At 39.7% G+C, this 26,384-nt stretch overlaps 1 protein-coding gene across 3 annotated transcripts in view; it reads right to left on the bottom strand.

Annotated features, from left to right (window-relative positions):
* TTLL5 (tubulin tyrosine ligase like 5) overlaps positions 1–26,384 on the bottom strand; it is a 126,911-nt gene that overhangs the window by 65,963 nt on the left and 34,564 nt on the right. For 2 of the 3 annotated variants that reach the window (XM_042813189.1, XM_042813191.1), the window contains 14 exons: positions 26,163–26,204; positions 23,486–23,599; positions 23,005–23,096; positions 22,355–22,417; positions 21,461–21,499; positions 20,953–21,098; positions 19,285–19,570; positions 16,727–16,847; positions 14,405–14,551; positions 11,820–11,920; positions 8,469–8,602; positions 7,783–7,896; positions 6,977–7,390; positions 5,273–5,466 (listed from right to left, as the gene is read on the bottom strand). In XM_042813189.1, the coding sequence (XP_042669123.1) occupies positions 5,273–5,466; positions 6,977–7,390; positions 7,783–7,896; positions 8,469–8,602; positions 11,820–11,920; positions 14,405–14,551; positions 16,727–16,847; positions 19,285–19,570; positions 20,953–21,098; positions 21,461–21,499; positions 22,355–22,417; positions 23,005–23,096; positions 23,486–23,599; positions 26,163–26,204 (2,007 nt within the window). The remainder of the gene's footprint in view (positions 1–5,272; positions 5,467–6,976; positions 7,391–7,782; positions 7,897–8,468; positions 8,603–11,819; positions 11,921–14,404; positions 14,552–16,726; positions 16,848–19,284; positions 19,571–20,952; positions 21,099–21,460; positions 21,500–22,354; positions 22,418–23,004; positions 23,097–23,485; positions 23,600–26,162; positions 26,205–26,384) is intronic. The other variant, XM_042813190.1, reaches the window with a different exon arrangement.

The following is a 26,384-nucleotide window of genomic DNA, read 5'->3' as shown; positions in this document are numbered from 1 at the left end:
ACAGCTTTGTGAAGAAAGAAAAAAAAAAAAGACCTCAGGCTTCATCTCTTGGGCTCTTGCTCCTCTTCCTGGTTATAGACTGAGATGTCTTCTTCCTCTGTCTTCCTCTGTGTCTCCTCCTCACTCTCTCAGAAGAAGGGTAAAAGTCAACTAAATGGTTACGTAAGGAAAATAAGTCAGATTAAGACTCAGATAAAGTAAGCTGAGTCAAATCAAGGGACTAACACTGAGAGTGGAGAAAAAACAAAATCACCACCACACCAAAAGCATTCAGTGAGGAAAATATCCCTACCGTTTTGAAAATATTTGCGGTCTTTTTTGTAGCCACCACATTGCACTGCTCAGGTCCAGGACCAGAGGAGCTGATGACCACTGGGACCTGTACAGCATTTTGCCTCACTGGCAGTTCGTTCTGCGGCCAGGATAATGCAGACCAGGGTCTCAAACTGTGCAGATGAGATGGGTAACAAAGTTTTGCAGTAAATGTTTAGCTGAATCTCTTTATTTCGAGATTCTTTGGCATAAGATTTCCCCAAAGTCACTCTGAGGCACTGTAAGTTGCCTATTCCATTTATTCCTCACTTCCTCTCCGCTGTCCTAACATTTAGTAAACTCCTCTTTTTCTTCCCAGTTTCAGTTTTCTGTCCAAATGAAAAATATAGAATGAGGAGAGCACTCCATCCTCCAATAGACCTGTCAGCTGTTTGCAGGAATGCTGGCTGCTGGATCTTGGGCACTGACTGCTTGCATAACTGAGATGGAGACAGCTCGGTCTGGCCCTTGCCTGGGTGGTCTGATGTTATCCCTAAGATTGAACTCTCTGGCTAGAAGTATTGGAGCTATTCCTAATGATAGCTGAATCCTGAAATCTCACACCCTCCCTCACAGAGAAGGGCAGAGCTCCCACAAGGCTTCCCTTCCTTCTCTCCCTCCTTCTGGTAAAGTTGGCCAATTCAACGCATTTTTTTGTACACGAGCATTAATAACTACACAGTACTACAGCCTGGTAGATATCAACCACAGCCCTTGCCACCAGTCTGTGATAGGGACCTCACACAGATCCAACACTACAAAATAAAACCTTCTTTTTACCTTGCAGCATATTTCAGAGAGAAGTAGCTTGCTATTCACAAAGGAAAGCATATAAATACCCAGGATCCAGTCACCTGGCTCTGGATCTATGCACATGCTGTGCATTTTAACTTTCTCCCCCAGAAGGTCCTGCAGTGCAAGCACATGGAAATATTTTATGCTAAACACACCTTAAGAACAGGCTTTAGAATTCATGCCTGGTAGGGAACATAGCAGAAGAAAAATAAGTCTAGATTATTTTGGTCACAGCCTCCATCCATCTATCCATCTGTATGCATGCATATACATATGCATACAGAGCAGAAGCCTTCCAGTCTCCAGAAAATGTTCCAGACAAAGACCTGCCAGAGATGTAGGCCTTTTCCAACCTTGGTGTTTATGTAATGGGTACGGACAAAAAAATCTTACTTCATCTCTCCTGAAGTTGTGTAGAAGCCAATAAAAATCTTAAATTAGAAAAGAAGGTAACAAAAGCAGTTTAGCCCCTAGTACAATAGAAAGGGTTTAATTTCCCAAATTCACCATCAATGTACCTGCTGTTATTCTCCAACAATATTCCAAAAGGAATAAACCTAGCTCATGTTTGGCACTAGGCAAACCAAACAAGCAAATTTTCAGGACAATATGAAAAACAGAATTGACACACTGACAGTGTTACAATTGAACCACTACACAGCACATACTGACAAAGACATCAGCATCTTGTAAAAATAATTATCCATCATCTGCAATGCATAATCAGGGAAATCCCTGATTTCAGATAATGATTTCCTCACAAGTGTCTCGGATATCCTGCTATCATAAAGGAAATACTTAGTGTGACTACTGTAAAACAACGTGGTAAGGAAAAGGTCATAAATATGGTTACAGAAGCACAGCACGCATTCCTCATCACATTAAAGATGTGATGAGCAACGGCCCAGCAAAATTGCTGTCCTGCTTGACACATTTCAGAGGATAGAAGACACTTTAATTTCCATTTCAGTTAGCTGAAACATCTACTTGATAAGGAAAACTCATTACTTCTGTATGTTAAAACCTAGCAATTTGTCATCTGAAAAGCATCCATTATTCTAAGGTAAATATTCCAGATCATATTGTCCACATAAATCTACAATATAGCTCTGAATCCTGTTCAGCATTTGACCTTTATGGCATCTTGTTTCAGGAAGTCTCAGAAGATAAGCATATGGTGTGTTATAGTAACTATTCCCTTTTATCAGTCTTTACTCTGGTGTCTTTGTACTAAACTGAATATCCCTCTTATCTTATGATGAGAAACACAAATAAAATCATCATTATTTACCTTGTTATCCAACTGCCTTCTGTAACTCCTGCATTTCTATTTCCTCTCTAAACAAACTATCTTCATTTTTATTTATTTGAATGCATGGCCAACTGGTTCTGGAGCTGGATGTGCTGCTTTAATTTACATAGAAACACGTACAGCCTTTATTACCAATAAGCACATTTGTTACGTTTCTGTCCTTTGTATCCCCTTCAACACCAACTCAACCTTTCCATAGAAATTTTGTCATTATACATGTTGCATTTCTTTTAATTTCTTAAAGGTATACTTCATCCAGCCATAGAAGTCTCACTAAGTATTTTTTGTCTATCTTTTCTTCTGATAGTAATTTCACTTCATTACCTGGAAAGAAAATGCAGCTCCTCCGAACCTACTACAGTGGAAATGTGTACAAAAGAAATTATTTGATCTCTCTAATACTCCTATTATCCAATACTTATTTCTACAGAGCTAGACTATATCTCCATTATGCTAGTAATGTACAATGGCAGAATTAAGAAAATCCAATTCCAGTGGCATCCCAGCACATCTCCCCCTGGCAATCAATACCTTGAGTATTGTGTTCAGTTTTGGACCCCTCACTACAAAAAAAGACATCAAGGTCCTGGAGTGTATCCCTGGGGAAGGGCAATGAAGATGGTGAGGGGCCTTGAGCAGCTGAGGGAGCTGGGATTGTTTAGTCTGGGATTGTTTAGAGTCTCAGGGGAGACCTTATCCTCTCTACAGCACCCTGAAGGGAGGTTGTGGTGAGGTGAGGGTCAGCCTCTTCTCCCATGTAACCAGTACTAGGACTAGAAGGAATGGCCTGAAGTTGTGCCTGGGGAGATTCAGATTGAACATTAGGAAACGCTTCTTCTCCGAGTGAGAGAAGATCCTGGAGGTGTTCAAGAAGCATTTAGATGTTGTACTGAACATAGAAATATTGGTGATAGGTGGATGATCCTAGAGGTCCTTTCCAGCCTTGGTGATTCTGTGATTCTATAACTTGAGCTCATTATACTTGAGTGTGTCCTAAAAGCATTTTTCATTAAATACAATTACAAAAGTTACCCCAGGAACTCCTTATTTTCTAGTCCAAGATGGAATACTCTTCCTTTATCTCCCCCACATTCTGGAAACCATGCAGTAAGTCACTATGTAAAGATGAAGTGGATTAACTACAAATTCTTAATGATTTTAGATCAATATTTCTACTGTATACCACTGTGGAGGCACGCCTTAGCTTCTCCTCGTTGTAAGCATGATTATGCACTGATAATTTTTGATGATATTATATAAACTATTTTTCAGAAACACAAACCAATAAAATGGAAAACTGCATATTATGAGAACTGAAGATGAAATTCATACCAGGTAACTATGAAACCACATTAGTAGGACATTATCTTCCACCTCCCATCTTATAAAACCTTGTTTACTTTATGAGGATCATTATGAAGTTCCCACTTGCTGTTTCAGAAGTGACTAAAGAGGACTGACAAGCCAACTGATATAACCACAGACAGCCTTGTTTTCTAAAGACGTATGTTAAATTTCCTTGTTCAAGGCTCTTCAGCTACTTACACTTAAAAATTTCCCTTGAACATAGTCATTTCAGCAGCCAATTGACTTAATAAATAAAATTTACTACAGACAGCAGGATATAGAAGTACACTATAAAGCTTGGATAGTAGAAGCAATTCTCACAAGAAGTGGAATGGAAAACAACCTTGCCAGCTGCTCCTGGAAGAAGGTATTGTATTAGAGTACACCCACCCCCAAGACACAGCTGGGTACAACACAGACAGTTAAAGGCACTGAACAAGCATGTAGAAGTTCTTGCCTTTGGAAAATAAGCAGCCCGCAGTAGTAGTAATATTTTCAATAGTCACTCTCTTTCACTACCCTCCACCACATCCCTCAGCCAATAGTCCTAATCTTGCCATTAACCACTACCAATACAATCTGGGGGATGAAAAGATTGAGTACAGCCCTTTCAGAAAAGGCCTGCAGGTACTGGTGCATAGGAAGCTGGACATGAGCCAGCAATGTGCCCTCACAGCCCAGAAAGCCAACCATATCCTAGGCTGCATCAAAAGAAGTGTGGCCAGCAGGATGAGGGAGGAGATCCTGGCACTCTGCTCTGCACTGGTGAGGCCTCACCTAGAGTACTGCATCAAGATGTGGAGTCCTCAGTGCACGAGAGACATAAACATGTTGGAGCACATCCAGAGGAGCGTCACAAAAACGATCCAAGGGATGGAACACATCTCCTGTGAAGACAGGCTAAGAGAACTGGGACTTAAGCAAGGAGAAGTCTCCAAGGTGACCTGAGGGCAGCCTTTCAGTGTCTAAAGGGGACCTACACGAAAGAAAGGGACAGACTCTTTAGCAGGGTCTGTGGTGACAGAATAAGGGGAAATGGCTTCAAGATCAAAGAGGGTAGATTTAGGTTGGATATACAGAAAATGTCTTATGCAGTGAGGGTGGTGAGGCACTGGAACAGATTGTTCAGAAATGTTGGTGATGCCCCATCCCTAGAGACTTTCAAGGCAAGGGTGGATCAGGCCCTGGACAACCTGATCTGTCTGTGCATGTCCCTGGCATGTTCATTGCAGGAAAGTTGGGCTAGATGATCTTAAAATGTCCCAACTCTAAGTATTCTAGGATTTCACAATTTTCTAATCCTCTGCTCAATTTCTCTTTCTTCTATAAAAGGATTTTAGCAGTGTTCTTGTAATTTCACAGAAAATCAAAATTCTGGTCACTGTAAACACTTCAAAATAACAATATGACAGAAATAAATTTTTAAAATTTACTTTTTCCAACACAACTTGGCCCAGCTCAGTGCTGACACAGAGGCCTGTCACAAAGATTCTACTGCTTATGTACCTGCTGTGTAAGGAGACTGATGTGGCTTGGTGGGGAATACTGACAAGCTGATTGTTTTTCTGCCAGCTGCTGCAGTTCTGCTGCTACCATACTGGGGCTGTAACGTTTGCCCAGGGAAGGAGCATCTTCTGTACCTTTGTTCGTGCGGGCAGCAGAACTCACACGCTGCCCACTTGGACTGCGGTGGCGCATACCTACAAAAAAAAAAAAATGAACAAAATATTCAGTCATACTTCAGTCATACTTGGTGAGCAGTATCACAGAATCACAGAGTGGTTTGAGTTGGAAGGGACCTTAAAGATCACCCAGTTCCAACCTCCATCCACCATAACAGATGCCTTCCAGAGATGAGGTTGTTCAAGGTCTCATTCTTGAACACTTCCAGGGAAGGGACATCCGTAGTCTCTCTGAGCAACCTGTTCCAGTGCCTAACCACCTTCACAGTAAAGAATTTCTTCCTTATATTTAATCTAAATCTATCCTATTTCCTTTAAAACCATTCCCCTTTATTTTATCTTACAAATCCTGGTAAAGAATTTACCCCCATCTTTCTTGCAGGCTCCCATTAGGTACTGGAAGGCTACTATGGGGTCTCTTTAGAGACCTTTAAGCTGAACAACCCCGACCCTCAGAGTCCCCCTTCAGAGAAAAGCTGTTTTGGCTCTGATAATTTTTATGGTCTTCCTCTGGATCCAGTCTAATAGTATGTCTGACTCCCTCAATCGGCTGTTCACACAGATTCAAAAGCAGGTACAACACCTCCTGCGGGTTCTAGGGAGAATACAGCCTTCTATTCTGTGTAGGTTTTCTCTAGATGAGCTTTAATCAATGCTGAACTCACATTCTCTTCAACATAATGTATTTAATAGCACATAGTGCCAGAGAATTTTGGCTACCTGTTGCACATGTTAAATCTATAATGATTTTCCTTCGAAACAAATGGATTCCTTTAAATAAGCAATGGAATTGGGAAGTCAGATTTATTTTAATGCTAGAAAGTTTGTCACTATAAATACAGCAACCCTAGTGAAAATGTGCTGTTGCAGAACTCAAAGCAAACATATAGTACCATTTCAAAGAAAAAACACGTTACCAGGACCATGGCCATAAGCTTGCGTATGGTTCCCAAAACTTTCTGAACAGATTACCATCTGTGTCCATAAATTTCTAGTTTCTTCTACCTTTCAAAATCCTAACAATCTAATGTTAAATTGCTTAACTATGTGCTATCCCAGAACAGTAAAGGAGAAGTGTCTGAATCCACTTAGATCTTACATTTTTTGTGATCTTGACACACCTTTAAGCATTCAACAATTGTGAAGTTTGACTAAGAGACTCCTCTTTTAGAGAAAAATGAGGAACTAAGAACTGCACATAGACTGAGGAAGGATTTCTGCTAACTGAAACTACACTGAAATCACTAAAGATAAACAAAAAATAGTAATACAAACAGGAAAAAATATACAATACTTTATTTCCCAGCTTTTCAAAACAAGTTCAATTCCCCATTCATCTTCTCAGTAAAAGGACATTTTTTTTTACGAACTAGTGCGTGCTTCATGCACTCCTCTTCTCCATGAGAAATTTAGCACCATTTGAACAAGACTCAATTCCAGAAATGTAAAATTCCCACCTATTCCAGAACACAGATTACAGAATCTTTGTACTGCACCAGCCAGTCTTTATGCAACACAGAACACTCACCTGCTTTTGCAGAGGTTGATCGGGACAGTCTTTGGCTGTAGATCTGAGCAGCTCTCTGAAAAGATGAGAGTGGGCCAATGGTGTAGCTACCAGAACAACGATGTAACCCTGCAAGGCTAGAAGCCTCACTGGACATTGGGTTTGTGAAGACAGAAGAGCAGTCAGTGGCTGTGCTCTGGCTCTGGGACAAAGGTAGGGAAGATGAGGAATGAATTATCCTTAGACCACTTGGAGGAGTCGGCAATGAACAGTGACCAGGCACCTGTGGATTTCCAGAGGCTGCAGGTTGAGATGGTAACTGGGAACTGGTACTTCTCCGGAACGTGGCACCAGAAGCAGAGGAAGCAGCGCTAGGAGGGCAGCACCGAGGTAATTTCACTTCAGCATTTAAGGAGAAGGTGGATCTTTCTGGATCTACAAAAAGACAGAGAGTACACTACATTAGAGAAGCTGCTTTTGAGGTCCTTCAGATGATAACAACAAACTCGAGATACCTCTGTTCATAGACTCACTGAAGACAAAGTGACTTCATCTGTAAGTAAAAACAGTGGCAGCTCTATGTGATAAACATCTTTTTTCAAAGCTTGTCATATCTAGATTTTTCCCCACAGAAGAGCAGCTAACTCACTCATACTGCTCACCCTACAGTACCTCTTGGGTTTAAAAGAAAAAGATGCAGAATGTTTCCCAAAACTGAGCATTCAAATACTTCAGTTTGTACCCACAGATTCTAACATTTGTATTTATTAAAAACAGCATACGCATTCATTTCTTATTTTGATGATGAATGAAGTCAGTTCACTCACAGGTTGATTTCACTTCTTTGGGTTTACAGTCTCTTACTCTTCCTTCTACAGGCAGATCTGCAACTGAACCTTTGGGTTGATCACCTTTTATTTTTTTCATCGCCTCAGGGTGGTCTGTAACAATTAGGAATTAGGAGTTAGAAGATGGAACAGGACTGCAGAATTAAAACCTTGTTATAATGGACCTTCCTGCTAATATTGTAGACCATGAAACAATATTGATCATAATTGTACTGTCACATACAGCAACAAGGATGACTAGAATTGCACAGCTGATATTGCACTTTCTTCTAGGGAATACTTAATTAGACTCAAATGTGAAGACTCCACCCTCCTTTCACAATGATCACTGTAGGTAGCACAATTGAATTGGTCTTGGTTACTCTCATTTCTTATTTTGATTACAGGATTTCACATTTCTAATTTCAGTATCTTCAAATTTCCACATTCTGATATTAGTCGCAAGTCATCATATCCAGAGTTCCTTATAAAGGCTAGTCCCATACCATACCACATCACTGAAAGAAGTTAGGGGTGCACTAACTCTAGTCTTCACAAAAAAAGAAAAGAAACACAACCTCCAGAAATTTGAATAACATTCTGGATGGTCTTTTCTCTTTCTACAGACTCAAGTGAAATTGGATTAGTCTGGGCAACATAATCTCAAAATTGCCTGCAACACTTACCCCCCTGAGGCTGATTCTCTGACTGGTTACTGGTGTTCCTGGGTTTTGTGGTCCCGGAGTTTGTTCCTAGGAAGACACTTGCTGACTTACTTTTTTGTGTGTAAAATGTCAGCACTTCCTCCAAGTCTCTCTCACTACAATAAGGAGAGAAGAAAGGACCTAAATGAAGACTTTAAACTTTTCTGTCTTTATGTAACAATCAAGGAATAAAGAGGGTGAAGAGGAAAGTGGGCAAAGAGTGAGGCCACACAAGTTGTTTGCATAGCACTGCAAGGTAAGAGTGGAAGGAAAGGAACATGCCTTGGTTAAATCAGTTTCTCGCTAAAACGCCATTCTTTTATGCAGCAGAAAATTCAAGGGACCCGGAAATAATTATAGAATAAATAAATAGCAAACAAAAATTCCAAACATGCTGAGAAAGATTAGCTCAACAGGAATGATTCAATTTTTAGCTCAACTGGTGAATCTTTCTCAGGTGCTCTTTAGGACAAGCAGCTATCATGTTCATGAGAGAATTCATCTCACCCTGTTTTAAAGTCATCATTAACTTCAGCGCAAAGGGGGGGAGGGGAAAAGGAAAGAGGGAGGAGCTTGTTAATTAGCCAAAACCACAAGACAAACAAGCAGAAGAGTCACAATATTTTTGTGAATCTCACAAACTTGCATAGGTTTCTCTTTTGTTATTTTCTAGGCAAGAATAGAGTTTAACTACCCGTGTCATAAGCCTCTGTTGGTCCCGAGCCAGTGTTCAACTACTTAGTTGTGCAAGCTGCAACTTTGAAAAATACATATATACACACACTATGTTTTCCTTTTGCTGTTGCCTCAGCATTAGTGAGTACACAGAACACAAAATTAAGTAGTGCCAGAAACACTTCAAAGAATATAACAGGAATATCAGTTCACATGGCAGCAGTTATAATCCTTCAAAGTGTCCTCTACACATCAAACTTATACTAATCTTAGGTAGCCTGAGCTTTGGTAAAAGCAATGTCTAAAAACTGGCCCCAGTGGGAAAACAATTCACTGCTGTCTTCAGAGCATGCTGCAAAGGTTAACTTCTCCCCAAAAGCAGTAAGAATAAAGTAAAGAGAAAATGTAAGAGTGAAGAATTTCTGGTGGAGAGATGCCTTCAGATTTAAGTGAATTTACCAGCACATGTATTTAATTTTATGCTGCAATGAGGATGTTTACAAGCAATAGTTGCAGCATGTGTATAACTAAACACAATACACCCATGTAAATATTGAAGTCAGAGTGAATGGGACAATTTCAATTGCATAGAAACATTTATTATCTATCATCTCCAGGGCTGCACTCACTGTGCTGCAGAACAAACGCTCAAAGTGAAGAACTGTTCCCTTTTCATGGCTGCAGTTTGCTGATACAAGGTTCAAGCATAGATCAACGCAGTGCCAGCTATCAGAGTTCTCAAACATACCTAATGCTGCCTAGGAAGATGAAAAATTATCTCTAAAAACTGTTCTTTCTCACTTGGGAAGATGGTCAGCAAAAATCTCCAGCCTCAGTCTAGACTCTGCATCAGGCCACAAAGGCTTGATAGCCAGTAACATGAAAACTGAAGACTATATAGTTCTATAGCCCTAACCAGTCATCTCTTTTAGCATTTTTGGCAAAAAGGAAAATGTCCTTGGAGGCAACAGCCATTTTTGAGACCAGAGATGTCAGAATCAAGAACATACCACAGGCCTATGTAACCTGCATTTCTGGTGACAGGAGTAGATTGCTATGATAGATGGCAGTCACATCTCAACTCTTGTTCTCTTCTAGAACAATATTCATCTGAAAGGCAGCAAGTTGGTTGGGATTTTCTTTTATTTATTTATTTTTTCTTTTTTGAGCCTGTAAATTTGTTGTGGTAATGACTCCAATTTTTTCCGCAGAATAAATATCGGAGAGTCACAGAATGGCACAGGTTGAAAGGGACTTCAAAGACCATCTAGAATTCTAGCACCCTGCCGTGGGCACAGCTGCCCCCAGCCAGACAGGTTGCCCAGGGCCACATCCAACCTGGCCTTGAACGCCTCCAGGGATGGGACACTCACACCTTCTGCAGACAACCTGCTCCAGGGCCTCACCTCCTAACATCTAACCTAAATCTCCCCTTTTATTTAAACACTATTCTTTCTTGTTCTGTCACTATCAGACTGTGTAAAAAGTCCATCTCCCTCCTGTTTTTAAGTTCATTTTAAGTACTGGAAGGCTGCAATGGGGTCTCTCAGGAGTCTTCTTCCAAACTGAACAAGCCTTGCTCCCTCAGCCTGTCTTTGTAAGAGAGGTGCTCCAGCCCTCTGAGATTGTGACTCCTGAATTTACCTGAGAAGACTTACGTATCACTTACTTCAGATCAGCTACTAAAAAATGCTCTCCAGAGGAAAAGAAAAAGCAATGTAATAACTTAAATACTAAAAATGATAGAAGCAGTAATTGTCAACTTTATAACAAAAAACTGAAGTGCATTAAAAAGGCAGATGAACTCTACCTGTCCAGATAGTAACAGAAGTCCCTGCCAATATAAGCATATAACATACAGGCTAACAAAAATAAGCCAAAGGAATCAAATTTTGTGCTCAAGAATCAGAGGCTTAAGGAAGTAATTCTGGGTCACTGAACAATTTCAGACCACTCAACAGTCAGAGGGGCTATAATACCATTGTTTTTCCACACATACTACAGGCCATGAAGAATATATATCTATTTTCATAATACATTTTCCAGCAGACTCGTCTAAATCAGTCAGATCAAGTTCTGAATATACACAGGAAAAGCTGTATTTTCTCTCATTAAAGCAACTGCTTGCACTGAACTGCCTTAGCAACCCAAAAGGCTAGGGTGAAGACAGTCTAACCCCCTTCCTTCCTCTTCTCAGACAGTATCATCATGGAGGGATCGGGAAGACAAGTAGAAAGCATGTAAGTTGGCTTCTAAGAGCAGAAACTTGAGAGACAGACAATTGTTCAACCACAGCAATTCAAGGCCATCTGAGAAGCAGCTCTAATTTCATTCTCCTTCCAAGGGACTCTTAGCGTTACAGGAAAGTAGACCACAAGGATCATCAGCATTAGGTTGGAATTTACTGAGATCAGAGCAACCACTGCTGTCCTGAGGATCTACTCAATTGTCAAAACATTTATTGTATGTCCTTCTCTACACACCAGATGCTGACTCTACAAGTATTTGCATGTTGGGAGCGAGAAAAGAGAAATCAAAGTTCTCTGTCCATAAGGAGGAGCAGCCACTAAAGTCAATAAAGGTATCTTAGAGCCACAGTCCCACAGTCCCATCAGGGCTGAGAGATCATCTACCAAATGGAATAAAATCTGTTCCTACCTTGCTCTGGTAATAAAATTCTGAAAACCTTCAGGATTCACTCCCTCCTCTTCCTCTTCCTGTTTCTTTTTTGATCGCTTCTGAATCATCTGTTCTGTTTCCTGTGAATAAGCAGCATTAGTCTCTCTAGGAAGTTATTCTGTTCTGTGGCATAGCTGCCATGCAGAGAAGACAAAATGTATTTCCTTGAGATCTAAGAAAAAAATAGCAACTCCAAAGTTAAATACATTTATAATTTGGTTCTGTGTGCAGCCCCAGAGACAGCATGCTTAAATGTGCACTAAACTCATTCATCTGCTTGACATAGCTTTTTAGAATTGACTTGCTGAAACAATGCGAAAGCTTAAAAAACACATGCTCCTGCTTCAAATATATCCTATGCCAGGACATGAGACAGTATGGAGAGGAAATACATCGGTCTTTGCAGATATTAGGTCTCCCTTCTACTTTTTCTGTCACAGTTTTTCATAATAATTTTTATTTGAGCATCTGTCCCATAAGGAGATACTCAGAAAGGCAGAATAACAGAATGTAAAATTATATTGCAGAAACTCAGTGAAGAACATTGCAGAGAACATCCATATTCTGTATTGCAAACTAAGAGTTCTAGAGTTAAATTATTTCATCCTGCAGTAAATTGCTGAGGTCTTAGCTACATACAAATAATAATCTCCTATAGCAAAAGCAAAGAAGTAGAACAGTACAACCTATGGCAAATACATACTTACACACTAGAATATGCTGTAATAAAAGATGATAAACCTTTGTTTGTGAGAATGTGAGAAAGCTATCAGTTATGAATTATATTTTACACTGGAAGTTATTGACATTAGAACTTGTACTGATGCAAACACTTGTGTTAATTCAAAACAAACTGAAATTCCAATATCAACATATAAACTTTATTTGACCAGACGTTACCTCCATTTCCTACTGCTACTCCAAGTTCTCCTAAGACAAAAGGATCAGATACATCTTGTGAAAGATAATTCGAGAGAGAGGGAGAAAAAGCTTTTCTGGGCTATGCCTCTCCTCTTCACTATGTAAGTACAAGTCTTGACAATATGTGATCTGTTATACAGTTTGCTGGAGGCAGTGTTTTTTTCTTCTGTGCAATTACAGAAGATATATAATAACTGGTAAGAGCCCCCTGCTAAATCTGAAGTTACAAGCGAGTGAAAGAAGTCTGTATGTCGAAATTAGACATCAAAAGCCTTGTAGCCTGGCAGTCTCACAAAAGCTTAAGTGTCTATGCTCTAAAACCTCTAGTGATCTGTTTACACTATGTTTTAACTAGGAAAATATGTTTACATATTGACTTATTTTCAGTTACGCAGCTTTTTTTTGTGAATTTACTTTTGAGAGGAAAATCCTAATGTTTGAATACAATTTGAGTGGAAATTATATCCAAGCAGTTGTGTTTTTCAGCCACCACAGAACCACCCGAGTGTACTGCAGTTCTCCTAGCACAGTAATTCACTGAGCATTAGGTATGCACGACACTCCCTGGAACAGATTTGTTTAACACCAACCTTGCTTTGACAGATCAAGTTACCAGATGTCAATTCTGACAAGGTACTGTAAGTGAGCATCTACTAACAAGGAGGAGCTTGGAGGCCTGTGTGCACAGCAACCTCTGAAAGCAAAATTCAAACTACCTTTGTTACAATACTGAAGAAATGCTAGGAAGAAATACAAGGGAAAGGAAGTTGTATTTACAAAACAAAATTATCAAGAAATCACTGTGCTAAGAGCAGTACATTCTAAATCTAAAGAGGAGAAAATTATTTACATTTGGACTTCTGTCACTGCGCATGTAGAGTTCTACACTATAGATGGTTAGCATTCCCTCAGTATACCAAATGAATGCTAAAATACATTTCACATACTGTTCTATATAAAAATTATTTATCTCTATAGAAACATAATGAAAACAGGGAGAAATGGGAAGAGGCCTTACAAAGCATTAAAATCAAAGACAGAACAAAGAAATAGTGAACTACCAGTTAAATTCTGTTTTTTTTTTCTATGCACATGATTACAGGACTGCACATATTACACAGTAATGCTGTTGTCCATCTGACAATTTGGATAAATAAACTACCATTACTTGATGTGCAACTGCAAACAGGACTGAGTAAGTTACAGAACAGAGCCCTTCAAATAACCTTCTGTTTGACTATGACAGTAACCAACAAAAGATATATTACAGGAAAACAACAGAAATCAAATGAACTGTGCTAGTGATGATTTCTTACGCAAGTTAGATGCACAACATATACATTTAAACAAAAGGCATTTCTGAGGGTTCCTCAACTTTAGAAGTCATTAATAAATTGGTAGGTATATAGCAAAGGGTGTCTCATGCCTATTTCCTGACCTATAATAAGCACAGCAGATGGTGCTGTTAGAACTGAAGGAGTTTAGATGCACTGGATATCCTGCTCTGGTTTTTGATAGAATATATTAACAAGATCCACTGTGGTGGCACAAAAGTAACAAAGCCTGAAGGTTCTGAGGTAAACTAAATACCTTAGCCCTCTGCTGAGTAGAATAAGCTACCAGAAGAAGAATTAATTCATCACCTTGTTATAACAGATTATGAACTCGCCCAACTGGTGAGCCAGGATACGACGACGATCATTTAGTCTTAAATGACGGCTGGGAAGCAGCATCCTCAAGGACTTCTGAAGATTGCTGGCAGCTCGCTTCAGAAAGTGTACTACGAGCTCCTGCAATCAAGAAAGATGGAGTTAAGAAGGGATCATCTGAAAGATGTGGAGAAAAGGGAACAGAGGTACTACAGTAGATTCTGACTGGCAAAATCTAAAGGTACTGTCAGTTGTCAGTGCATTTTCTCAGGACAAGATCATTTTGTAATATGCATTTTTAATACAGCCCTACAAATCCTAGACTCTGAAGAAGGATATCACGCCTTGTCTGAGGACAGACAGAACTGAGAACACTTGGTGAGCGTTTGACAATGGAAAAAAAAAAAAAGCACAAAGCAGCAACAACATCAAACAACTTATAATGTCCAATACCTTTGGAGAACATCTCCAAAACACAAACAGTAGCATGTTAAAGATGGCTGGTGACAAAGGGCACATGTTAGCATAAAACCATCTCAGCATTATCACAATGAAGGGAATCTTGGTCAGATATCTCCACTACAGTGATGTAACCCTATTTCTTCACTTCTCATATGTGTACATTACCATCACAGCTTCTCCATAGCATGGCTGCATCTACAGTCATGTAATTCCAGTCCCACAACCAAGCAGGATCAACGTCTGCATCCACCCCCCCAGTGGAAGAAACATATGAAAAGACAAATCCTAAGACATGGTGCATCCTGTGAGTGTTTTGAACCCTTTCTATGTTGCTTTGGGCAAGGAGCACTGCTAAGGCATAAATGAGCAGCCTCACCTACAAGCTATTGGATTCCACAGTTCGTCTCCCACTGCCACTACTCCAGACTGGTTTGAACTGTTATTTTAAATATTGATTCTTACAGGATAGCAGACAAAGTGACTCTTAAAAACCCAGTTTTAATTTCTCCTTGGGAAGAACAGGAGTAACATTTTCCACTGAGTTTAACCCATTACTCCTGACACACAGTTCAGTTTTATCTCTGAACTGTACTGGCTCTTTCCCTGAAACACACAGTCAGCAAGGACATATTTGCAGAAAGCTAAAGAACCTACTGAACAGTGCTCTGGTAGGGAGGTATTATGAGGGAATCTGAGCTCATTGCAATATTTAGAACACATATACATTAAACACAGGACTTTAACATGCTGCCTAGAGAAACATATCATACGATTTTAAAAGAAAAAGAATACAAACTAAACACATCCCCCCCAAAACACCTATGCTAGATAGTATCTTTCTTTTCTCTGTCTCTTACTTTTTTTTCCCACAACCTGAATACATGAAATACACTCCTAAGTACAGATGGCTGCAATGAGTAAAACATTACAGAAGTGGAAAAAGCTTAGCAGGGTACCTGCTCTGTTTGAGTGGATATATATATACTTTTTTGTAATGCAATAGTAGCATGAATTAGATACTGCTAAATAATCCTAAGGAATCTTAGAGGAGTTCTAAAGCAGTTAGGGTCAGAGCTGAGAGATCCAGTGAAGAATCAGGGAAAGATCTGGGCAGCTCAAATGTCAACCGCACTTTAGTCATCTAGCATCTACTCTGACATTGCTCAGGTGTCAGCCAACATTCCTATCTTGTCTGTATGTTAAAATATAGAACTGACAACCAGACAAAGATAAGTATAATCTTAGAATCATAAAATGCTAAGAGTTGGAAGGGACCTCTGAAGACCATCTAGTCCAACACTCCAGGGATGTGCACAGATAGATCAGGTTGTCCAGGGCCTGTCCAGCATTGCCTAGAAAACATCCAGAGGTGAGGCATCCACCACAACACTAGGAAACATGTTCCAGTGCCTCACCACCCTCACTGTAAAATATTTTTTCCTCCTACCTAATTAAATCTATTCTCCGTGTTCTATCACTACAGTCACACAGTCTGTCCCCTTCTTTCCTGTTGTTCCCCTTTAGATTCTGACAGGCTGCTTCTCTAGGCTGAACAGCCCCAGCTTCCTCAGCCTGTCCTCATAGGAGAGGACCTTGGACCATTTTTGTGGCCCTTCTCTGGATGCGCTCCAACACGTTTATGCCTCTCACGTTTATGCCACTGAGGATTCCACATCTGGATGCAGTACTCCAAGTGAGGCCTCACCAGCCCAGAGCAGAGGGGCAGGCTTGCCTCCCTCACCCTGCTGATCACAAGGTACTTTTGAACCACAGTTCTTCCAAGGACTGGAACTGGTCTCAAAACTCAGGACACATTTTAGCTGGGCTTCTCTAAGCTAACACAAAGCTTCTTACCATTTGCTCATCTTCTTTTGCAGCCCAGGCAGCATTCTGGAACTGGTCACCAGCATCCTTCATCAGTCGCAGCTGAACATGCTGTAGATAGGCAGAGAAAGCCCTACGGGCCTGCACTTTGCTGTGGACCAAGAGAATCACAGTCAGCTACTCAGAGTAGCAGTGGAAAGAATTACAGGGGAGTATATTCAGCAAGGACCTTGCAGGTGCAAAAACATTTACACTTAAAGGAAAGAGAATCACTCCACCCCACCAGTATTTCCAAGGAGACCTTCAGTTCACAAAGATAGAGTGCATAGTTTCACAGATTCAAGAGACAGCAGATGCCCTCTGATTTCTAAGACCACTTCAAAAAATTGAATCGTCTCTTTGCCTTTTCACAGCCATTGCAACTCTCTTCCAAAGGTCACAAACACCAGTAAAACTGTATTTTTAAGCCCAGTTCGAGGCTCTCCTGGACCTTCATCTTCACAAGCATTTTGAACACAACAACAGACCATAAATTAAAGAGCTTAGCATCACTGCCAGAATTCTAACAAAGGCCATGCAATTCCCATTGAAAGTGACAGAATTAAATCTATGAAAGTAAGCTTTTCCCCTGCTGATCCAAGGACAAAGGCCAGATTTCATTGAGCAAGGCACCACTGACTAAATAACAAACATCAGCACAATCTGCTGTGCAGCTGGCTGAGCATCTTGGGAAGCTGTGAGCACAAACTGAGGAGAAGACCAGGGTGAGACAAGAAGGGACATTGATTATTTTTCCTTCACAACAGCAGTCACTTTAGCATATGCGTCTGTTGCAAGAAAAATTGCTGAAAACTTTACTTTTTCTGCTCAGTGTCATTTTGGCCTAAACTCTCTCCTCCAACAGCCTGTTCCCTCAGTCTCTTCTTCGTAGTTTCCTCCAGTGCCACCATAAACTGTCACTTGCACTGCCAAGCACAGTTTCTCCTTTCATTTCGTAAAAAGGGCTTTAGTGTCAGCGACTGATCCCCCTTCTATTACAGGCAACGTCAATCATTTCTAAAAAATAATCACATTTCATCTTAAAAAAGAAAAAATAATAATCTCACAATCGTGAGGTTTTTCACATCACTACTTTTCTGAAATGGTATTCCAGATCTCACTGTTTCAATAATTAGGAACCTTCTATTACTGTGCAGCCTAGCTTCATTCATGGGCAGTTTTGATCTGCTCTTTCTTCCTCCAGCATTATCCTATGGGCTGGTTTCTTTTGGATGAACAGGCCTGGTTTCTTTTGGATGAAAACGTCATTACTTCAGCTCTCTGGCCTGTTGACCCTGCAGCAAAGCTTTTATCAATGACTGATCAGATGAGGCCAAGCCCAGCACAACCCTGGAACATGAGGTCACTACAAGCCTTACACACTTCTGTGGGGGGAAATCCCAACATCATTGGGTGCTGAGCAAGATTCTGCCATGAACAGCAGACAGAGCTGACATTCTTGGCAGAAGTCAGTTCTATATATAGGTATATGACTAGGTATATGACATTATTGCTATACCCATCCTCAAAAACATTTCAGAATCTTTTGTTATAACAGCAAATGTTCTTGCCAGAAGAGAACCTCAAAACAATTCCCGAATTCATTTGATAATTCATAAATCCTCCCAGAAATTAATCTGAGAAGGCAGATACGAGCAGTATATTTTTTCTTCTACCTTTGGACACTTTCCACACAATACAATATTTCTTATATCTGTGTAGGAGGGTTTTTCATTTTCTAGATGTATGAGCACTCCTTGTTCTTCTTAACCATCTGCAAATAGTCACTTTTATCAACTGAATTTAAGGGGAAGATCACTCCTCTAAACATCTCATAGGACCCAGACTGTTATTTTTCTATACAATTTCCTCCAGTACCACCACTCTTTTTCAAGCGGCTGAGTCATCCATCTGAACAATCTGCTCCACAGTCATGCTCAGCAGCAGGCAATAAGACGTGTCAGTAACTTATTGCTCTCAAATGACCTTTTGTCTTGTTCTCAGGTGGTGCAGACTCTGAACATCATAGACTGCTGTTAGAGATAAAAATTTCATCATCCAAAACATAAGCACAACAAAGAGAAAACTATATTTTTATGGAGAGCTAGCACTGAGGTGTCCTTTCCCAATCTTTCTTGAATAGCTTAACAAATAAAAACTGCACTTTCTTTGGAAACGCAGAGAATGAAAAGACATTTTACAATTCAGTAGCAAGCATCTTGTAATTAAGACAAAAGCATTTTAGAAGTCCAAGTTGACTAAAAGTATAACTTACGTCATCATATTACAGAACAGCAATGGATGCTACAGTTCATGCTTTCCACTAATCAAACAGGTCAGACATTTAGGTAAACCGTCAATTTTTGCAACCATCTCCTTTCTGTGTCAACTATTTACTAAGACAGTTACACAGCCAAAAATCCAGGCCCTTCAACCAGTCTCCTCTAATCTCCTCACTCTCATTCATAGTGGGGCAAGTAAGTCTATATTCTCAAAATGTTGATAGTAGCTGACAGTCAAACTCAAAGCAATATATAGAAATCTCTCACCTTAGATTTCCATTTTTTTTAAGAATCTGCAGCAAGTTAAACTGAGACTTTGAGTCTATCTTTTCAAGAAATGGCCCTCCTTCATTTCTTGTTTTCTTGTCAAGTTTTTCTGTCAACATCTCCTTACTAGAAGTTTTCTCCAGGTCAGAGAGCTTTGGCTTGCTTTTCAATTGCCTATTTGAAAGGGAGCCAAGAGTTCCACTTTGTTCTTCATTTTCATCTGCCGCCCCCTCTTCCTCTTCACCTTCTGTGTCCGTGAGGGACAACTTTGTTGGTTGTGATGTCCCTGTAGAGAAGAAATAATCTATTCTGTGATCAAGCCATGGGCACTGTCCTACAATAAATATGCTTAGGTTTACTCCTGAACACTTCTGCCGGAAGGAGAAAACGTCATTTTAGAACAGCATGATAACTACTGCTGCCCTTTATTATTCCTTATGGCTTTCCATTTAAGTATCAAACAGCTACAGATCTTAACTTCACAAAATGAGAAATAAAAGAAAGGTAGTTTCCTATGCTCCATCCTGACTTTTTGGCAGGCCTTGAGTTCACATATATGATCAACTTCTGGATTTTTATGTATCACAAAAACCAAAGCTAAAAAATCTTAACTTTAACATGTGCCAGTAAAGGTCACATATTTTAACATAGCTCCACAAGTCATCACGTAACACACAGCCTCTTCCATGGCAATCAGTATCAGGTCGCTACTAGAAAGAGTTAGATAAAGGCGTAAGGAGCAGTCACTTATAAAGATCATTCCCCTCTGTATCCTTTTAAGTTTTTCTCACACTGGCTTAAATAAAAAGCATTTCTCTCTTTTCAAATGCTTAGAGGTGGTTCAAGTGTAGCAAATCTAGTCTGGAAGGTCCCAAGTTTTCATCTTTCTCTGAACAGCTGGAGGATTATGGAGACCTCAATAATTATGGAGTGTAAAGTGCAACTACAAGCTAATGTTCAAGAAAATATTGATCACCTTTAATCAGATATGTAGAGATATTAATAGTGGGAATGGAATTCTTAGAATTATAAAATGGCTGGAGTTGAAAGGAACCTTTAAAGGTCATCTAGCTCCAAAATTCCAACATGACAGGGATACCTGCAACTAAATTAAGTTGCTCAAACTCCCATCCAGCCTGACCTCCAGCATGTCCAGGTAAGGGGCATCAACAACATCTGAGCAGCCTGTTCCAGTTTCTAACCACCCTCATGCTAAGGAATTTCATCATTATATTTAATCTAAACTTACCTGCTCTTAGTTTAAAACCATTATCCCTTGTCCTGTCACAACACAGCGTGGTTAAAAGTCTCTCCTCATCTTTTTATACGTCTCCTTAGTAATTGAAAGGCCCTATTAAGGTCTCCTTGGAGCCTTCTCTCCTGTAGGCTGAACAACTGCAACTCTGTCAGCCTCTCTTCACAGGAGATCTGTCACACCCCTCTGATGAATTTCACAACCTTAACCATTTTCTTGACACTAAGAAGGCAGGAAGCCCAGAAGAATAATGAAGTGAAAATTATTAACTCATGAAATAAAAACATCAACCCCTGCATTCCCCTAGGGACTGCAATAGTTAGAACAACCAACCCCATCCACACAGACTTCAAATAAGAAAATCTCATGGTTTTTGGGACTTGATATTCATCTAACATTCTCACTGTGCATACCTGATAACCTTGTTTGTGCTGCTCTAGCTTTGGTACGACATCGCCGGTGCTTCCTTAACTCCAGTGAAACAAGCTTTCTCTCATAAAAGAGAGAATGAGAGTCTACAGCTTCCAGATTCGTATCCAGCCTCCCATTAAGATCTTCTCTGGAAAGTATAACAGAGAGACATACTTAAATGCTCTTTATATTTCTCTCTCTGATGGTACAAAGAAACTTGGCAGATTAAATTTCTTCAATAAATGGTTTTCTTCACACAGAGCAAAAACAATTACTATCAGTCCAGATTTGCTCCATTTAAAGCTTACAAAAGTTCAGAGCAAATCTTTCAAGTACTTCACTGCATTCACTTAGTGAAATTGGTTATGTAAGGTGTGAGCAACACAATTCTTTCCTATTTTGATTGGTTTGGGGTCAAATGGGTGTTGATCCAGGACTTAGAAAGCAAAGCTATGGAAATCTAAATTCAGAATAAACTCTAAAAATTCAAATTATTTAAGAAGCATTTACCGAGATCTTCCAGTGAAAAAGCCTCCTTTCATCTTGTCCCTAAAAAGGGGAACAAAGGCAAAAATCACCCTTCATTCTTGATCAGCATCTCTATTTAAAAGCCTCAAAAATCTTACATATAAAACTAAAAGACCAAATTCATAGAATTTCTTCTTAATCCTATATTAAAGGAGGATAAAAGGCTCTACAAGAGGAATTGTGAGCAGATGTTCTAAAAATAATGCTTACATTTTTCTAACCCATATGGGAGATGTCATTACTTACCACTAATATCTAGAAACATCCCTGAAATTACACAGCAAAGTATCTTACAGTGCAGTCTTACCTTTCTTCTGTAGTAACTTTACTGCAGAACTCAGATAAGAAAAACTGTGGAAGAGGATGGAGGCTAAACACACAATGAAAGTGCATAAAGCTCTCAAGTGAAGTTCAATTAGCAGCATGAATCAAAGCATAACCCAAGGAAAGAGGCATCAAATCATACTTGCATATGTCAAGAGAGAGGGATACTAAACCTCTGGAGTAAATTTTCAGTGTTCACATGAGGGAAAGTTCTGATAGGAATTTATTTTCGAAACAAAAGGTAAACAAGGACCATCTATAATCTCTTCATGAAGAAACATATGTGCTTGGAGGTTTTACATGTCTAGAGTCATCTCTTTCCTACTCCCATGCCTTTCATGTATTGTCCTTTTTACCCTTAAATTTAGAACCGAGACGTGTAAGAATAAGAAAAATCTCCACAATAACCAGCACACCAGAAAAGTGATGTACAACTATTACTACCCTTTATAAATCACAAATTGACGTTTATAACATTGTATAAGTGAACAATCAATGTTTTTCATGCTGTTTGTGTCCTCTGTCTCCCTCCCAAACTCAAAATCATTCTACCTGTCTTGAAACAGACGTGTAGCCAGCATGTAGTTCATTGATGTCTTGTACTCTAAAAAGGATCTGGAAAAACAAAATACAGGATGTATCAAGGTACAGCTCATCATATTGAAAGACATCATATAGAAAAAAAGTACTCTACAAAAAACATCCAAGAACAAGTTGATTGAGACAACATGCTGTACCACAACAGAAAAGAGGAAATGAGGAGAGCTATCAACCCTTAGATGAAGTTCCTGATGAGGCAAGAGGCATGAAGAAGCACTGTACACTGGAAAGAAGAAAAAAAAAAAAAGCATAATATAGAATCACTCACTCCTATATAGAGTTTATGGCCCAATGAGAAAGCACACAGGTACACAGTATATGCAGCTGTAGGATGTAAAAGCAGGTAGCAGCAATAAGTTATTTAAAGAGAAGACATTTTTATTCTGATAGAAAAGCAGTATCAGTATCCATGAAACAGTGTTTAATAGCCTTCTGTAAAGTGCAATTAGAGAAAGCAGCAATAATAAACAGCAATTCTACCAAAACTCTCAGTACAATCCTGACAGCTGACCGCATTAAACTACACGTACATTACACAGAATATTCCTCAACACAAAGCATCAGTGTAATACTGAGCCATCCTGATGGATTTTGATACATACCCATACAGGTCCCATGTCAATGGGGTAGGAAATATGCGGATGAAACCTCCTCTCCGTTCATTCTCATCTCTCACTCGACGAAGAACTTTTATCTTAGAATGGAAATAAGAAAAAATATATAGCCAGCAAAATAGATGCACTGGAAAAAGAACCTCAGAAAAATCCCTCAACTTCAGAGCATAAAAATGATATCACTGCAGTCCTTGGGGTGAGCTGGGTATGTATGACATACATCCTTAGGCATTTTTATCTTGTGTTTAAATTCCACAGGAATCTACCATGGCTGGGTTCATATCATGTATGCTTGGCACAACTGAGGGCAAGGGGCAACCCCAAGAGTAAAAGTCAGGAATTCTATTTCCAAAAACATTGTACTTCTATCACGCTTTTCATACACATCCACTTGCTCTTTGCTGAGCAAGTTATCCCACACATGGTGTGAAAGCCAAGCTAAATAAAAGATATTTAATAGCCTACTTACCTCTTCCATGGAGAGACCCAGCATAGAGCTTCCTTGCCTTCCTGTTGCTTTTTCTCTCCCTGAGGGCATGAAGTTTTTCATTTCAGCATCACTGGCAGAAAGAGGACGGGTACGCTGCAGAGACACAGTGCAAATATAAATCTTTCCCTTCCTCTCACAAATTTCTTAATTTTTTTAAGTTACATTCAAACACCCAGGACTCAATTTCCAGCAGAATCTACAGTCTAGAGGACTACAACCAAAATTCAAGCTCCTGCAGTCCTCTCTTTAAAGAATCTACACCCTAGTGGGTACCAAGTGTGAGTATTCATATTCCTAGTTTTAATCAAAGCAGGACAATTCAGACATCACTGCCAGTATTCGCATCCCTAGCCCATTCAGGGGGAAAGCATGAGTGCCCAAAAAGCACCAAAGTCAGGATTCACACCCTCAGCCCAGAAAGATCCATGCGCAAAGGATAATAAAGCCAGCATTCACATTCATAGTCCCCCAGAAAACACAGGGGTTCACACGTCAATGGTATTAGGAACATGATTCTCTGTCCCTGTTCTGTATTCCTAGCATGGCAACACAACTGCAATTCACTGATGAGATAAAGTTGCAGGAAAACCTAGGTCATTGTTATGCATACGTAAATACAAAATGCAAATTCAAATTCACATATGTATGTAAATTGAAAGAAAGGCAATGAGAAGAGTTGCAGAAAATAAATAATTTCCAAGAGAAATCAATCTGATGAGCTGTTGCGATGAATTATAACAAAGAACAGGAATTCAGAATATCTCCAGATTAGTAGGATTATACGCAGGGTGCTCTGAAAGTAAGGCTTCTTACTTCCATGGATACCACAACAGAAACAAAGAGTAGAAGAGCTCCATTTGGTAGAGCAGATTCTTAGCTACAAAATACTATTTTTCAACATAGTCACAGCCATTAGATACACTTTTTTTTTTTTTTTTTAAACTAGCAATGAACAAGAGGCTGCTTGCCATTCTTGTAAACACCTGCACCAGCAGAGGTTACCCACTGTCACTGCTGCCACTGCTGAAATGCACCACCAACCACCCCACTGTGCTCACATCCACTGTTTGGTCTCTATAAACCTTCAACAAGCATTGATAAATGTCAATGGCATCCATTTTTCCCTTGTGGAAGAACTCAGTTTCACATCTTTGATTCATCCACGCTTCTATGCCAGACACCATTTTGTCAGATTGCTCCTCTGCTGCCATCAGTCACGCAGCATGGTTCAACCTCTACTGCCATACCACCACCACCTGCTTCTGATGTTCTGGGCCAACGTCATAAAACAGGAGGCATTACTTTTAGAGCAGCCCTTGTACACTCTTAAAATTCCAGCAAGACTGAAGTCTTTTAACACATTCTGAAGTACATTTTAAGCTTGTCTTAAGCCCATTTCAGATGAAATGCTTCTGAAGATTAAAAAAAAAAGCATTAAAAGTTGAGCTCAGAAAGTCTCATGCCTTTATATAAAATTCAAACTACCTCTTAGCAGTACACCAAACAAAGAATGTACTAGAGAGCTTTCTTATTTTAGAGAGAAGTGAAAAACATGACTGAAACCTTAACTGGGAAAAGTCCAATGGAATAACCCATACTGCTCAGTTAGAAAACAAACTCATGGCAACACCAGATTTCATTTTTATTTGTAAGAAGCCCTTACAGAATCAAAATTGAATTCCAGTCTCACTTCATTATAAATTGCAAGGGGCTGTTCAGAATTCACAGATGAAACAACCACAACAGCAACAAGCATTGCACTAGAATGGGTTATGCTCTACAGTGAAGGCAGAGAAAATTTCAAAGAAAATTGACATTGCCATTTTTTTCTGAAATATGTTGTTAATCCTACTGGAAACCGGTTAAATAGAACAAGAGAGAATGAGGCAACCTAGATGAGAGGGGTAGGTAACAAAAGCGTTTGTAAAAGAAATAAAAATGTCCGTACTCAAACATGTTTGATTGATGCTCTTAGACTAATACCCTCCCACTTAAGGCCATCTCTCTTCGTAAACTTTCCTCTAAGCCAAAAGCACAGCTCTACAACTTTGCTTCAGTAATTTCCTCCTTTAATGCAGGACTCTGCTGTAACACAGAAATGCCTCCAACTACACAAAATTCTTGCTTTTGACCCAGCTTATCTTTAGCAGTGTAGATAAATCCAACCACTTTGATTTAATCTCCAAATTCTCCAAGCATCTCTCATTCCCACATCATGATTTTCATTATACTAATCACTGACAGCAGTTGGCATAAAGATCTTTCCTATTCTCTGTGAAACCTCATTATTCAGTCAGACGTTTTTCTCCCAGTCTTATCTTTTCTCATAGCCTCAGCTAAACTTACATTGAATGACCTAAAATGGCAGCCCACGGAACAAATTTGGATCTCAAGACAATTCCATCTGTGCTACCTTCCTTCCTGCTGGGAAATCACAGAAAATTAGAATGAATCATCACTATTGTGCTAGCTCATGAAGCCCAGCAGTAAAATAATGCCTATCAAGTCCTCACACAGTCAGGTGCTTAGAATTATAAACTAACACTGATTCATCCATATGGATTGCATGGAGGGTGCCAAGACTATCGTACAAGGTAATGTCCAAAATGGCATTCTTTACATTGGTGAAGGAAGCTGAAACAAGTCAAGTACTTACCAGTCTGGTGTTTGTTGGTTGGGATTGTGCAGACACAGGACGCTGCAAGAAACACACAAAGGGGAAAAATAAAGGCTTGTATTCTCCAAAACACTATCATCTCTGCCTGCTCTGCAGAGGAGCAGTGAGTGCCCTAAAGCAAACAAGTATAACTGAAGTCCAGAAAAATAGCTAACAGCTTCTATCACTTTGTTTCAGATCGTGCTCACGTCCACCACAAAA

Source organism: Centrocercus urophasianus, unplaced genomic scaffold (assembly GCF_019232065.1).
Source record: "Centrocercus urophasianus isolate 14NV4802_14NV808 unplaced genomic scaffold, USGS_Curo_1.0 seq_14, whole genome shotgun sequence".
Lineage (NCBI taxonomy): Eukaryota > Metazoa > Chordata > Aves > Galliformes > Phasianidae > Centrocercus > Centrocercus urophasianus.
The sequence above is the reverse complement of the archived record's forward strand: the minus strand, read 5'-3'. Positions and strand labels throughout refer to the sequence as shown.